The sequence below is a fragment of the Schistocerca americana genome, chromosome 5 (assembly GCF_021461395.2).
Source record: "Schistocerca americana isolate TAMUIC-IGC-003095 chromosome 5, iqSchAmer2.1, whole genome shotgun sequence".
NCBI classification, from domain to species: Eukaryota; Metazoa; Arthropoda; class Insecta; order Orthoptera; family Acrididae; genus Schistocerca; species Schistocerca americana.
Genome location: NC_060123.1, coordinates 250690984 through 250704798, shown reverse-complemented (window position 1 = coordinate 250704798; position 13815 = coordinate 250690984). Strand labels below are relative to the sequence as shown.

Genomic DNA, 13815 nt, shown 5'->3' with positions numbered 1-13815 from the left:
TATTTTAGGTGTCTACTGAGCTCTTCAGCAGTGTTTGAGAAAACCTGTATATCTTCCAAATAGCAAAAACAGAACGAAAAATCCTCTTAGTATTGAGTCGACAAAACGCTGCTATATCTGAGCAGTATTTTTTAACTCATAACACATGTCCACGAATTCAAATAGCTTGAAGAGGACGATGATCATCATTTTCGGTATGCCGTCTGAAGCCATTGGTAGTTAGTAGTAGGGCTTCTTGGAGTCTATCACACTAAACATGTTCGCACCTCCCAGAGCATGTGAAAAATACTCTCACTTTGGAATAGGATATCTGTCTGGTACAGTATGGGTGTTATATGATCGGTAATCTGCACATAATCTAAAAGAAACGCCCTTGTTAGACACTAAGTGAATCGGCTGTGTTCATTAGCTGGCTGTAGGCTGTACTTCTCCTGTCTGCAAAAGCTCCTATACAATTTGTTTGGATGCTTGACGTCCATACAGTGCATGTACCGGTGCTTTTGTGTAGACTGGGGGGCCTTGCGACATGTGAATGTAACGCCTTGTCCCTCATCTGACTTCCCCAAACACGTAGATACGACTTTTATTAACTGTACGTCGCTTTCCGATGGTGTGACTGAGTGTACCACAGTTGTCCTTCACTCAACTAAAGCTGTCTGCTCAGCATCTGTTGACTTGGTGTGTGGTGCCATCTGTGGTTGAGGCTGCTGCAGATCTTGACGATGCTTTATTTTATTCCATATTTCCGTATTTTCTAGACATAATAACAATTTGTGTTGTACCACATCCTGTAATTTCTTGTTAGTAGTTGTAATATCATGTTTCATATTACTTATCAGCCTCTTAATTTTTTCTTTTACTTTTCATCTGCGATTGTATCCCTATAGCGTCTGTGTCCTTTGTTACCTGATCTGTTGTCCCATAACAGTACATCTAATCACTGCCATACAATAGTCTAGTGAAAGTTTGTGATGGCGAAGAAAATCCATCCCCAATGTCGGCACTGTCATATCCCCTACCACAAACTCCCAGCTGAAGTTGCAGTGAAGACAGAAACCTGCTGTCAGGTGGCTTATTCCACAGTGATGAATAGGTGCACAATTAATAGCACATAGAAAAGTATTTGTTAATTTGCTGCCTAAACGAGAGTGCTCTCACAGTATGGTGCTAATTGCCAAGCCAGTGTGTACCAGGAACTGGCGGCCCGACACCCCAATCCACATGAAAAGATTGGGTCTGTAGGCTGATGGAACATAAGCTTGTTTGGAATCTTCACCTTGTAGCCTGCTCGCATCTTGCCCTGCCTTATATCGTCCAACACCCATGTTGTAGGCTGTTGTTGCTGATATTTGAAACTGTGAGGTGAAATACATTTGCACGCCATCTGCCAAAATTCTCATGACACCAACATAGTTGTCAAAAAGGTAAGTCGACAATGCATGATATTTTGTTGTGATCCATTTGTTAGACCAACAACCTCAGGGCAATGTGCTTCAGTCGTGAGGGATTAGTTGTTTCTGCGATAGATTGATTAACTGTCGTTCCACGTTGTCGCTGTGGTTGCCATGAGTATTCGGTCTCGCACGACCATCCTTGGGCGGATTCGTAAGCGTTCGTATTTCACGAGGGCCTCACCCTTCTTGAGTTCTTGCAGTAGAAAGATGGTTGACTGCGTAGCATGAGGAATATATCTGATGCTCGAATCTGGCTTGGTACATTACTGTATGGATTCTACTGCCAGCTTCACCTCTAAATGTTCCTGCTCCCTTGAAAAAAGCGTGGCCTGTCGTGAAGATGGAAGTTCGAGTATCCATACTCTCCACAAGGTGACACCCGAAAAGATGTCGGATCCTACAGCTTATCTACGGCTCTTCCATATCTGAGAAGGGATTCTGTTTCTGATTTCTTCGTCATACAAGACCTGGAGTATTTATCGTTCTAGTGTCTTCGACAAACGTAGCAATAAACCCTTTTTTGTCGTATCAGTCTTGTTTGATGTAAGTGGAAAGCCAATGATATCACTAATGAGGTGAGAACATTTAGTTAAATTGTTCAGATCAGCAATGAACTTTTGTGTATCATCTATCATTCTTTAACTTTGTAGAATTAATTTGACTATTTGAAACAACGTCTGTGGTTGCTGTGATAGGCTGCTGTTAATTATGAAGAGAATCTGATCACAGTGCCTTGCCGCTAATCATTTTAAATGGCATCATTCTGCCAGATTTAGACTACGAAGTTTCCTGGCACACTCACGACATGATAGTACACCCAGTGCATAGGTCGTGGGGCTGTGCAGCTGTTTCTGGCGATTAGTAAAATCGAAGCACACATCATGCGGCTCCAACGGTTAAGCAGTATAGTCTGAGGCGAGTGGAAACGTTAAGTTATGATGTGGCGGGTAAATCCGCTGGGACTTTTCCAACAAACTGACTTATCGTACAAGTGTCCCAAATGTGAGATTTTGTAGAAGATTTGACGGTCCGTGGCACCATGTAACGTGTTGTGTCCATATTATATGAGAATTGACAGAATGATAATGGTGTACAGTTCGCCATTTGAGTCTTTTGGCATTGCGGGCAAATGTCCAGTGTTGTACATCACGCTGTTCGTACAGCTATCTGTTGTCTTAGGATCATAACTGTAGTTTTCAGCTATTAGCGAATCGGAAGTAATGACGGCACACAACAATTACTTTATTCATATTACTTATCAGAAGCACGAGATACTTTCTCACTCTTTCGTGTTAACAAAGGGGATACAACTTCTCTTCTTTCAAGACAGTCCACTTCCCAGTCACTTTATGCAGGAAAATTTCTTTTGTTTCCACATATTGATCCTAATCAGTTCGATTATCTTTTATTTTAAATATTTTTGTTATTGTTGCTGCTACGCCTGCACTTGAGTGACATTACTTTTGTTGCAGTTTGTAATCCTTAACAGTCTCAGCAGTAAATGACTTTTGTACACATTATTTAGTTGTATAACTTTTCATATGACTGGTTGAATCATGCTTCTTGTATCCCATTGTAATTAGGCGTGATTTTCACGCTCAATTAGTATTTACGCAAGCAATGACATAATAATTTTTGTTCTTTTGCCAGAGATGCCTTTTGCAGTATTTCGCTGAGAGTAGGCGTTTTTTCATGTAGTTTTCGGTAATGTTGATTCTAGTGAGAACCGAAGTAATTTTAATCAGTGGACTGTATCCAGACGAGAACTTATGAACGACGCAGCATCAATCTGAGGCTACTACGTACCGAGTACTTGCGGCAACGAAAATTACGAACTGCCATCTTTAGTGATGTAATGTCTAATATATTTTCACTATTGTATAGTAATTTAGAATGAATTTCTTCGTTGGCTTCCAGTTCAGAGAAAAATCGCGGCAAAGCACAAAAGTTGTTGAAAAATTTAAATCGTTGTAATAAATCGTTAAGCGAAGTTGGAGAATATCTGTGGTCATGCGCTATCATATCGTTGAAAGATAATGGACTTAGCTTATCTTAGGTTTTGTAGTTGATGGTTTGGGCAGGTGGTTGTGTGTTTGTATGTGATAAGTTCATTTTTTTTTTTCCCGAACAGTAGTGTTGTGGTTAAAGTGATTGCTCTGTATAACGGCGGCCTGCAGTAGTAATGTTTTGACTGACCCATAACTCAGCGGTCAATGTCATTGAGTGTTTGAAAACAATAGAAAAATGAATAAAGCTATATGTTCAGCAGAAGTCAAATGGCAATTTGTATCGTAGTCGTGTGATGACAGTATATAAATATTTTTTTTGCGAAATTTCATGAAATATAAAAGCAGAATGGATGCGAATTTGAGCAAATTGAATCACTTGCGCATCAGTGACAATACGATTAGCGCCCCTCAAGAAATTGACAGAAGCACTCATAGGGTTGTGGCATCGGAGTCTGGTTATGGACGTATTGTGCCAAAGTCGGTCGACAGTCAAGGGAAGTCCCTGTCTAGTTCGGCAATGTGTGGTGTTGGTGTTTCTGGAACGCCTGCCGGCTATGAAGTGATGACATCGGGATCAAGATCTCTTCCTTCTAGTTCTGTGGCGTCGCCAATCAAGAGTGCTGGACGTCACCATGACGCTGGTAAACAACGTTCTGTCGGTGCCATAGAAAGTTTTGTTGTTGAAGGCTCTGGGAATACAAATGTTAAGGCACAGCCAACAGACTATAAAATATATGAAAGAGGCAACATCATTGCAGCATCAAAATTTGCAACTCCAAAACAGGTTGAAACAATAGCCTCACTCTCAGGTACCAAGACAGAAACTTCGGCTCCCATGCGAACTCCCCAGAGTACTGATAATTCTCCATCTGATTCTTGCAAGTATTATGCAACTAATAAATTGACTAATAGCCCAACCCATAGTCATAGTGGTTCCAGTAAAGATTCACAACAGTCAAACAGCCCTCGCAGTAGCATGGTATGCCCTGGACAAGGATTCGCTAATGTGTCCACACCTTTGTATGAAAATTTGGAATACTACACTTCTGGCCGGAATGTGCCAGCAGGACCTTATTACCATCAGATGTCTCCACACATAGGAAGTTCTCATTCCAGTTTTGGCTCTCAGGACTCGAAGCATTCCAGCCCAAGGGCTAGTATAGCCGAAGGTGTTTTACAGTATGAATCAAATTACCGAAAAGCCCAACCCCAGGTTCCAACTGGTGGTAGGTATGCATCTCTTTCTGGAGTGTCAAATAAGGAGTATCCTCCCTATGAAGCACCCCCAGTTTATGAGAATATCCAAGACCTCGGTCTGTCAAATGCACCTTCATTAAGTAAATCTGCTTTAAATTATGAACCAGCAAAGCCAGGGCCTCAAGTGGCAGTTTCTGCAGATCAGAGATTGCATGGGAACCCTTCAACAAAACATTCCTTGAACTTTGTTCCTCCTATGACAGTTGCAAGGCCAGGAGCAACTAGTCCAGCAACATCACAACCCGTTTCACCTAGAACGAACAATCTCCCTCCACCACCACCATACCCTGGTAGTGCAGCATCTAATGTGGGTGGTGCCATGACCTCAAATTCTCCAGCAGGTCAATCGCAGCTGTCAAGTAATGCCAATGTTCCACCTTATTCCAGCAATTCATCGGAGGGTTCTCATAACAATCGTGCCAGTATTCCTTCTCGAAACTATGGAAGTAATGCTGCTAATGCTCCACTATCTTCAGGTGAAGCAATTCGTACTATGTCACCAAACACAACGTATGTCCCTGCAACATCAAACATTCCATTAGGTGTTCCATCAGCATTGAAATCTAATTTGAAAAATCATACTGGAAATTCTTATTCTGCAACTAGCAAACCAAATGTAAATGGTAACGGTGATTACGTTGTAATGACTGGGAACAGTGGTCAGGTGGCACCGGTACAGCTTGCAACTAGTTATCAGAGGGGCACGTCATCTGGTGTTGCGAATGCAGTATATGTCAGTATGGGACCCTCACCACCAGCTGAAGTTCAGTCTTCAGGCCTACAGAAGCAGCAGAGTAATTCACCAGCAACAAATAAAACAAAACCACTGATGGGAAAGACACTTTTGCCTTACAGTGTCACACCACCACGACCAATGGTTAGTTATGTTTGTAAAGTGCAGGTGATTTTGTCTTGTAACTACTTTCATTGAGGGAATGAGACATTTTATTGGATACAGTGATGGGAAGTATTTTGTTTGTGATTGCATACCGTGGTTTTGTTAAAGGGTCCAACAGAAGCTGAGAAGAAAATTGAAGAGTTGACCCGCCAGTTAGAGGAAGAGATGGAGAAGCAAGAAGAAGAAGGGGAGTATTTTGGTAAGTATTAATACAAAGAGTATTTTGTGCATCAAGAAGTAGTAAGAGGTATTTCATCATAATGAACTGTAAAACTTTTTTAGTTACAAACTTTCTTAGTGTGATGGTGAATGGTCGAAAGATCATTATCAGATAGAAACACGTTAAGTTTTGACAAGCTCTCTATGACGACCTTGTTTTACTCAGTGTAAGTCTGTTCTTAGCAGACTTTTATGATAAACTTAAATATGATGGAAGTGATTAGCAATGTAGATAACAGTTGTGTTACCCACGCGGGGTAACATGATTGCTTCTGGGTGCAGGGTTACACCGGCTCTGTATCAAATCTGCCCAGCAAATTAATGATGAGTCTGTGTGCTGGCCTGCCTGGATGTGGTTTTTAGGTGGCTTCTCGTATCCTACTAGGTAAATACTGGACTGGTATACATGTTCCATCTCAGGCAAAAGTTACACAAAAATTTAGAACACCTTTTTATACTTGGCAACAGAATTTAGTCTACATACAGACAGGTTGGGGTACACTGCTTCTGCCCTTTGTGGTGAGTAGGAGACTTATGATCTTAGCTGCATGGGATCCTTAAACACTGAACCAGCTCAGCTGACATTTGTGCTGATGATATTGGAGTATTAACAGGAGGATGAGATGCCTGTTCTTATGATAATAGTTGCTGGTCAGGTTACCACTTCCCCACATATCATTTAACTAATGGAAATACTTATTTTGTGTGTAATACAATTGTCAGCATGTGATACATTTTTAAAAAATACACTGTTCAGTACGCAGGGCGTAGTTTTGAAACCTATTGTCTGATGCATTTTATACCAGTACTTTTCCAAGTATGCCTGTCAGCTTTGCAGTTGAGGACTGAAAAGCTGGGGAAATAACATTAGTGATGTGCTCTTGTATAACAAAATATTTTCTCTACTCTAAGCTAACATGATTACTATAATTACATGGTCTGTGTGGAAATTATTCACTTGATGCTTACCAGGAAGGAAAAAGTGTTTCCCATGAGAGCATGTATCTAGTATTAAGACCAATGTTTTTGCATTATATACTTCGGTGGTAAAGACAATTTGTGTGCATTGTCACTATAGTATGGAAGGGAGGATATGCTTGCTATTAAAACAGAGAAAGAGAGTGAGTGAGTGACTGTGACTGTCTGTGTTTATTGGGCAGCAGAGTGGTTGTAATCGTAGTTTATTTGGCCAGAGGTCTGATATAGGATCTGTCATCTCAATATGGAGAAAACATATGTCATACACACAGATATACACACCTATTTAACGAGGCAAGGACAGGTAATATATTGTGACCTGCTTGAAAGAAATATCCTGGCACTTGGTTGAAGTGATTTAGGAAAACATAAACTATGCTGGCTGAGCAGAGCATGAGCCTCAAGCCTCCCAAAACAGAGACTGGTATCTTAACAAATCCCCTAGCTCATTCAGTTAGACATAACATACAAGTTTCTTAAATTTGTAAATGAGGTGGGTCAAAAGCCACTACTCATTATAACCCATTGAAAACGACTTGTTTGTTTGTGATAATTATAAACACCAGAGTTCACTGTTAAATGTTTTCAGATAATTATTGATAGAAACGCCAGATTGCACTGCTGTTAAATCAGATATCTGTGGCATTGCTCATCGTTGATTCTAATCTGTTGTGGAGGTGTTTCTTAATGAAAAAATAGGTATTTGTGGGCAGGTTATTAGATAATCAGGGCCAACAAAAATGCCATCCAGATCTCCTGACCGTACACCAATGGATTTCTTCTTTTATGATTATGTTATAAAGTGTATGCTACCCAAAATCACAAATTGAGGACTTGAAGGAAGCAATCTACAAACCTTTTTAAGTGTCCGATTCCATTCATCTGCTTTGACCCACAATGTCATCAGTATGGTGGAAATGACTATTCTAAACATCTCCAATATAGTGGGTATGACATCACTACATACACACGGCGACAAACATGAAAATACATGTAAATAAGAAAATAACATCTCCCTCCAAAAATACAATTAAACTAACGAGACAACTGTGGGATATTGGGGGTTTTTAGGGTGAGGACAAGCTAAATATAACCGTGCACACACCATGATCCCAAAACACAACATGACGAACAAAAAGAGAGAGAGAGAGAGAGAGAGAAAGAATTACAACTTTCTGCTACACCAACAAAAATCTGCAGGAATCGGACACTTCCCTTGACCTATATAAGTCAACCACAGGTGACAATACCAAAACACCAATACCTACAACTAAAACTATGAAAATTGGAATCGGACATTTCCCTTGATCTATATAGGTCAACCACAGATGACGATACCAAAACACAAATACCTACAACTAAAACTACGAAAATTGGAATCTGACATTTCTCTTGACCTATCGATTCTAATAAAGTACCGTGGAAACAAATATGCTTAAGTGCCCCAGGTCATCTAAATAATCCTGTAGCTTCAATAAAGTGTTCAGCTATTTCAGAATTTCAGTTGTTTGTTTTGTGTTAAGTTAGTTACGATGGGGTAGGGACTCTTGGCCCACTCTGAATACTTGTAACAAGTTAGCTTAATGGCATGAAAAATAATTACTCTCTTTTCAAATAGTCCCTCCATACTTTCCCACAAATGACTTTAAGGACATGACCATGCTGTCACACTTCAGTTACATTTCCATTTCTTCACTTCGATCTGTTTGAAAAACTGAGGCAACTTCACCTCATTATGATCATAAAAATTGTGAGACATTAGTATTGTACAACAGCAATCCCATTTTTATTATTATTAATTCTTGTCTGAGTTCTCCTGGTAAATTTTAATTTTATAATATGTATTAACTAAGAGAACAACAAAAACAATCAATTATTGATAAAAAAAAAGTCTACTTACCAAGCGGCAGTGGAACACATATAAAAGACTGTTGTGATTGGAAAGGTTTCGGAGCTTGTTGCTCCTTCTTCAGGTAGAAAAGTTGAAGGGGAAGGAAGACAGGTGAAGAAAAAGGACTGGAAAGGTCTACGAAAAGCGGTAGTTTTTGGGAAAGTTACCCAGAACTGCAGATCAGGGGAGACTTACCATCTTCTTGTCCTGTATGTTAAGTCTCCCCTGACTTGCGGTTCTGAGGACTTTCCCAAAATCTACCCCTTTTCCTAGACGTCTCCAGTCCTTTTCCTTCACCTTTCTTCCTTCTCCTTCAACCTTTCTGCCTGAAGGAGGAGCTGCTGGCTCCAAAAGCTTGCCAATTACAACAATATTATATGTGTGTGTTCTTCTGCCATTTTTGGTGAGTAGATTTTTTTATCTATCCAATCAAGTAATTTGAACCCAGTCACGTAATTGTATTAACTAAGAGGTACGCTTAATTGGCTTTTTAAGTAAATGTATTTTAGATCTCTTGCGACTCCTTGGGAAAATTGTAACACATCTTTAATCTCTAGGAGAAAATGCTGTTTAGAACTTTTCATTTGGCTTTTGTTGACAAATCTAAGTCCAAACTGACTCTTGTTCCATGATCATGCAGAGAACTATTTGTGATGTACTTACTAATGTTTTCTTGATGTGCACTACAGGGTGGTAAATGCACATGAAGAATACCTACCAAACTTTTTAAAAATAATTTCTTGCAATGGGCTCAGCTACAACTTTTAGTTATTATTATTATGGATATTTTCTGCTTTTTGAAAATTGCCTTCATATTTTTTTGCATTTTATCCTCAGAAAAGAATTCTATTTGCTAAGAATTGAGTGTACGTAGGAATAATGTCACCAAGAGGCACTGATGATATGTTCCTAAGGGCATGACATGCTGATGAGTCACTTCCCAGTATCTTCACCCTGTTCGCCACATAGCCTATAGATTTATAAGTTATGTTTAATGTCATTGTGTTGTTTTCCCTCTTAAAGCTGAAATTTCTGCTATTTTTCTTTATGTTCAATGTTAATGTATTACATATGGCCCGATATATGGGAATGCAAGATTTTTGGCAAATTCGTTTGATGGAATATTCTCATATTGTCAGCCGTGTCGTGGCATTGTCTTGTTGCAATGTTTAGAGTTTCCTACTCTTCGTTGTTTTAGGTTCATGTCCAGTTTGTTCCTTTGTAGCCACTGGACTACAGACTCATCCTGAGAGCCCAATGGGTGGACTAGTTGTGTGCCTCCAGTAGAGATGTTGCAGCCAGTCATGGCCATTATGTAGAAGCACAACATAAGAAATAAATAACTTTTTTTGCTAAATGATTATAATCAAGAACATGCTTTGATTAGTCAAAGACCAACTAGGAGTATGGGCATATGACGTCTATAGCATCTCTTGTGAGTGTGGCACTTAGTACATCAGCCAGACACTGCAGTGTGTCTCGCAGCACTGTTCAGAACATTTTAGGAGCATTTGCCTCAGCCATACCAACAAGTCTGCAACATTGTAACAAAGCATCTGCATACGTCCTCCACAAACCACTGTATGGTGCATGCCGGAGGGCATCAAGCACCACTACTAGTCATTTCCTTTCCTTTTCCACTCTCAGGTAGAGTGAGAGAAAAGTGCTATCCGTAAGCCTTCGTATGAGCCCTGATTTGGTATATTTGTGATCATTATGGGAAATGCATGTTGGTTCAGTAGAATCGACCTGCACTTGGCCTCAAATGCCAGTTCTCTAAGTTTCACAAAAGTGCCTCATGAAAAGAGTGTCATCTTCACTCTGAGAACTCTTGCTTGAGTTCATGAAGCATCTCCATAATGCTTGTGTACTGATTGAACCTACCAGTAACAAATCTAGCAGCACACCTCTTAATTCATTTCATGTCTTCCTTTAATCAGACTTGGTAGCATTCCCAAACACTCAAGCAATACTCGAGAATAGGTAACAGTAGTGTTCTATAAGCTGTCTCATATATATAGAGAGAGCTGCACTTTCCTAAAGTTCTCCTAAAAAAATGAAGTTGTGCATTCGCCTTCCTTACTACCAACCTGAGGTGCTCATTCCATTTCATATCTGTTTGCAACTCTAGGCATAGGTATTTAGCCAACATGACTGTGTCAAGCAGCACACTACTAATGCTGTATTTGAACATTACAGGATTGTTTTTCCTACTCACCTGAATTAATTTATATTTTTCTACATTTAGAGTAAGCTGTGATTCACCACAACTACTAGTCACTAAACGAAGACACCTTCCTGTAAACTGTAGCATTATCAGCAAACAGCAGTAAATTGCTGATCACACTGTATGTTGGATTATTTGTGTATATAGAGAATAAGAGTGGTACTATCACACACCGCTGGGGCACTCCTGATGATACATTTGTCTCTGGTGAACATGCACTAGGACAATGTACTCAATTCTAGTACTTAAAAAGCCTTCAAGCCACTCCATATCTGGGGCCCTAATTCATGTGCTGGGACTTTGTCCTCAGTCTGCAGTGGAGCACTATGTCAAATGTTTTCTGGAAATGTGGGAATATGGAATCTGTCTGTTGCCCTCCATAAACAGAGGTCATATGTTTGGTTTCGAAAAGACAGGGGTTCATATGGGTTCTGGAATTCAGTCATCAAAGAGGCTGCGGAAATAAGAGTACATGATGATCTTGTCAATCAGTGCAGTGATTTCCAGTTAAGCTCCACATGACATGCGGCATTAGCAGAAATATGTTAGGAATGCTCTGATGTGAAAGCGGTGGTGGCAGAGAGTGGGACAGACAGGCAGTGCCAGTACTTGGCGCCTAGACTCCCTCCACCCAACCAAGGGGCCTTGCACCATCGGCTATGAAATCTATTCTGCAGGCACATAATTTGCCCTCCTAGTGGGCCCTTGGCAGAAGAGTCTGTGATCCACTAGCAATAAAGGAACAAACTGAACACTTTGGCTGAAGGTGACAATTGGGCAAGTCATTGAAACATTGCAGCAAGACAATGCCACAAATTTGCTGATGACCCAAGACATTTAATCAATACTCCCCACTTGTACACATCATTGAGGTTTTCAGATGCCTTTTCAGCTAGGAGTTCTCATTTTGTATCAGTGACTATGATGTTGCTGTCATCAGCAAAGAGAAGTTGTCACTGTGTCTTATTTTGCCTAGAATATTAGTGACATATATAAAGAACAAAATTGGTCCTAATATACTTCCCTGAAGAACACCAAGTTAATGTTTTCAGTATGATAATTGTTTATTTAAACATTTGGCTTCATCACGTGATGGCTATTTCTACTTTTTGCACTCATTTTTAACTGTGCATTAACAGAACTTTACAGACAATTGCACCAGTAACCTTAGATAGTTCTAAAAATGTGCCTGAAATGCAGTCATCCCTATGAAAAGCTTAATGTACCACTTTTGTGTAGTTCTTTCTTCCATCCTTCTTGAAATGGAAGTGATATTGCTTCTAACTAAAACAGGAGATAAGTGAATTTAAAACTGATTGGATTTTACAAGTGTTCAGGGGTGATAGAAGAAGAATAAATCTGCCAATTTGAGATAAGGGATCCTGGTCTGGGAATGATTGATGCAAAAGTTATAAGTGAAAATCGTTCTGATACCTCTGACAGTGGAGCTCTTGTATTGCAAATTCTTTAATTTCCATATTTTGGGAGGAGGTAGTTTGGACCAAAACTAGAAGAAGAAAAAAAGCCCAGTAAACATGAGCTCTAAAATGCATACTTTAAGAGCTGCAAGCACTTGTTTGTCTTTGCTGCAGTGTAACACAGTTCTCTTATTGAAACAGATGCTTACAGCTCTTAAAGTATGCATTTTAGATCACATGTTTACTGGACAATTTTTTCTTGTTTTGGTCCATACTACCTTCTCCCAAAGTTTGGAAATCAAAATGCTTATAGTAAAAGAGGTACTCTGTCAGAGGTATGAGAATTATTTTCGCTTGTAACTTTCGACTTTGTCACTTCTAGACTAGAGTTCCTTACTTCACATTGTTACATTTACCCTTCTGTCATCCCTGAAATTTTGTTTAGTCATTGTGGAGTCACCCTTTATGTCGCTATGAAGAAGAATTCACATTAGTGATCAAACTTGGTACTTCTGGATTGCTGAGACTAATTTTGTGCAGTTAAATGACTGTAGGTCTTTCATCTGGTTATGTGTGTGCTCAGATGCATTCACATTAATTCAAATTTACAGATGTGTTGTCAGCAACATGAGATTGGTCCTATTATACAACAGTTCCCAGAAGAAAATATATCTAGTCCTGGGGGAAAATTATGAACTTACACAAAAGAGTGAAACTAGGCTAAAAATCATGAAATGTGCCTTAACTGAAGTTGAACACAGAAATAAAGGAAGAATTTCTCACCAGCATATGTTCTTTTTATGCTTTGTGTGTGTGTGTGTGTGTGTGTGTGTGTGTGTGTGTGTGTGTGTGTCTGGACAACTAACACCAAGTGAGATGACTTGTTGATCAAGACCTAACTAATATTCAGGAGAAATGTCTGGTCATCCAGGTACTACCTTTGCTGGTTCTACTGAAGTGATCTCAGACAGATGATCCAATTGTTCTTTCGCTGGAACACTTATACCGTGTGATGACAGATATAATTGGAGGTTTAAAGCTGGAAGCCAGAAAGTGTGATGAAGAGGAACATGGAGATTGGTGGAAAACAGTGTTGTGGAATATAAGAATGTTTCTAGTTTTGTGCACTAGAAGGGATGGCAGTGGGGGAAAGAAAGGGAAGAATCAGTGAAACTGTAAGAGAGAGGACTCTAAAGGTGAAAGTAATCTAAGGAAAGTTTTTCAAAGAAGTTTTATAAGAAAGCAAAAGTGGGGAGAATCTGAAGTTCAGAAAAACTATGAATAGAATAGCAACAGAGAAGGCTGCAGCTGCTGACGACGATGACGACAGTGATGATGGAGGAGCAGAGGAAGAAAGACGAGATAGTGAAGGATCAAACTGTAGAAATTGCAGGAGCATAGAGTAGGGTGGAGATTCGGTTCCCATCTGTGCATACCAGAAATCTTGTATAAGAGCAGTGTACA

General features: G+C 39.8%; 1 protein-coding gene across 1 annotated transcript in view; it reads left to right on the top strand.

The window, feature by feature from the left end:
• The first annotated feature begins 3520 nt into the window (after positions 1-3520).
• Positions 3521-13815, top strand: part of LOC124616684 (LIM domain-containing protein jub) — a 203415-nt gene continuing 193120 nt past the window's right edge. Inside the window, exons 1-2 of the mRNA XM_047145016.1 lie at positions 3521-5597; positions 5727-5817. Of these exons, the coding sequence (XP_047000972.1) occupies positions 3792-5597; positions 5727-5817 (1897 nt within the window). The 5' untranslated portion in view covers positions 3521-3791. The remainder of the gene's footprint in view (positions 5598-5726; positions 5818-13815) is intronic.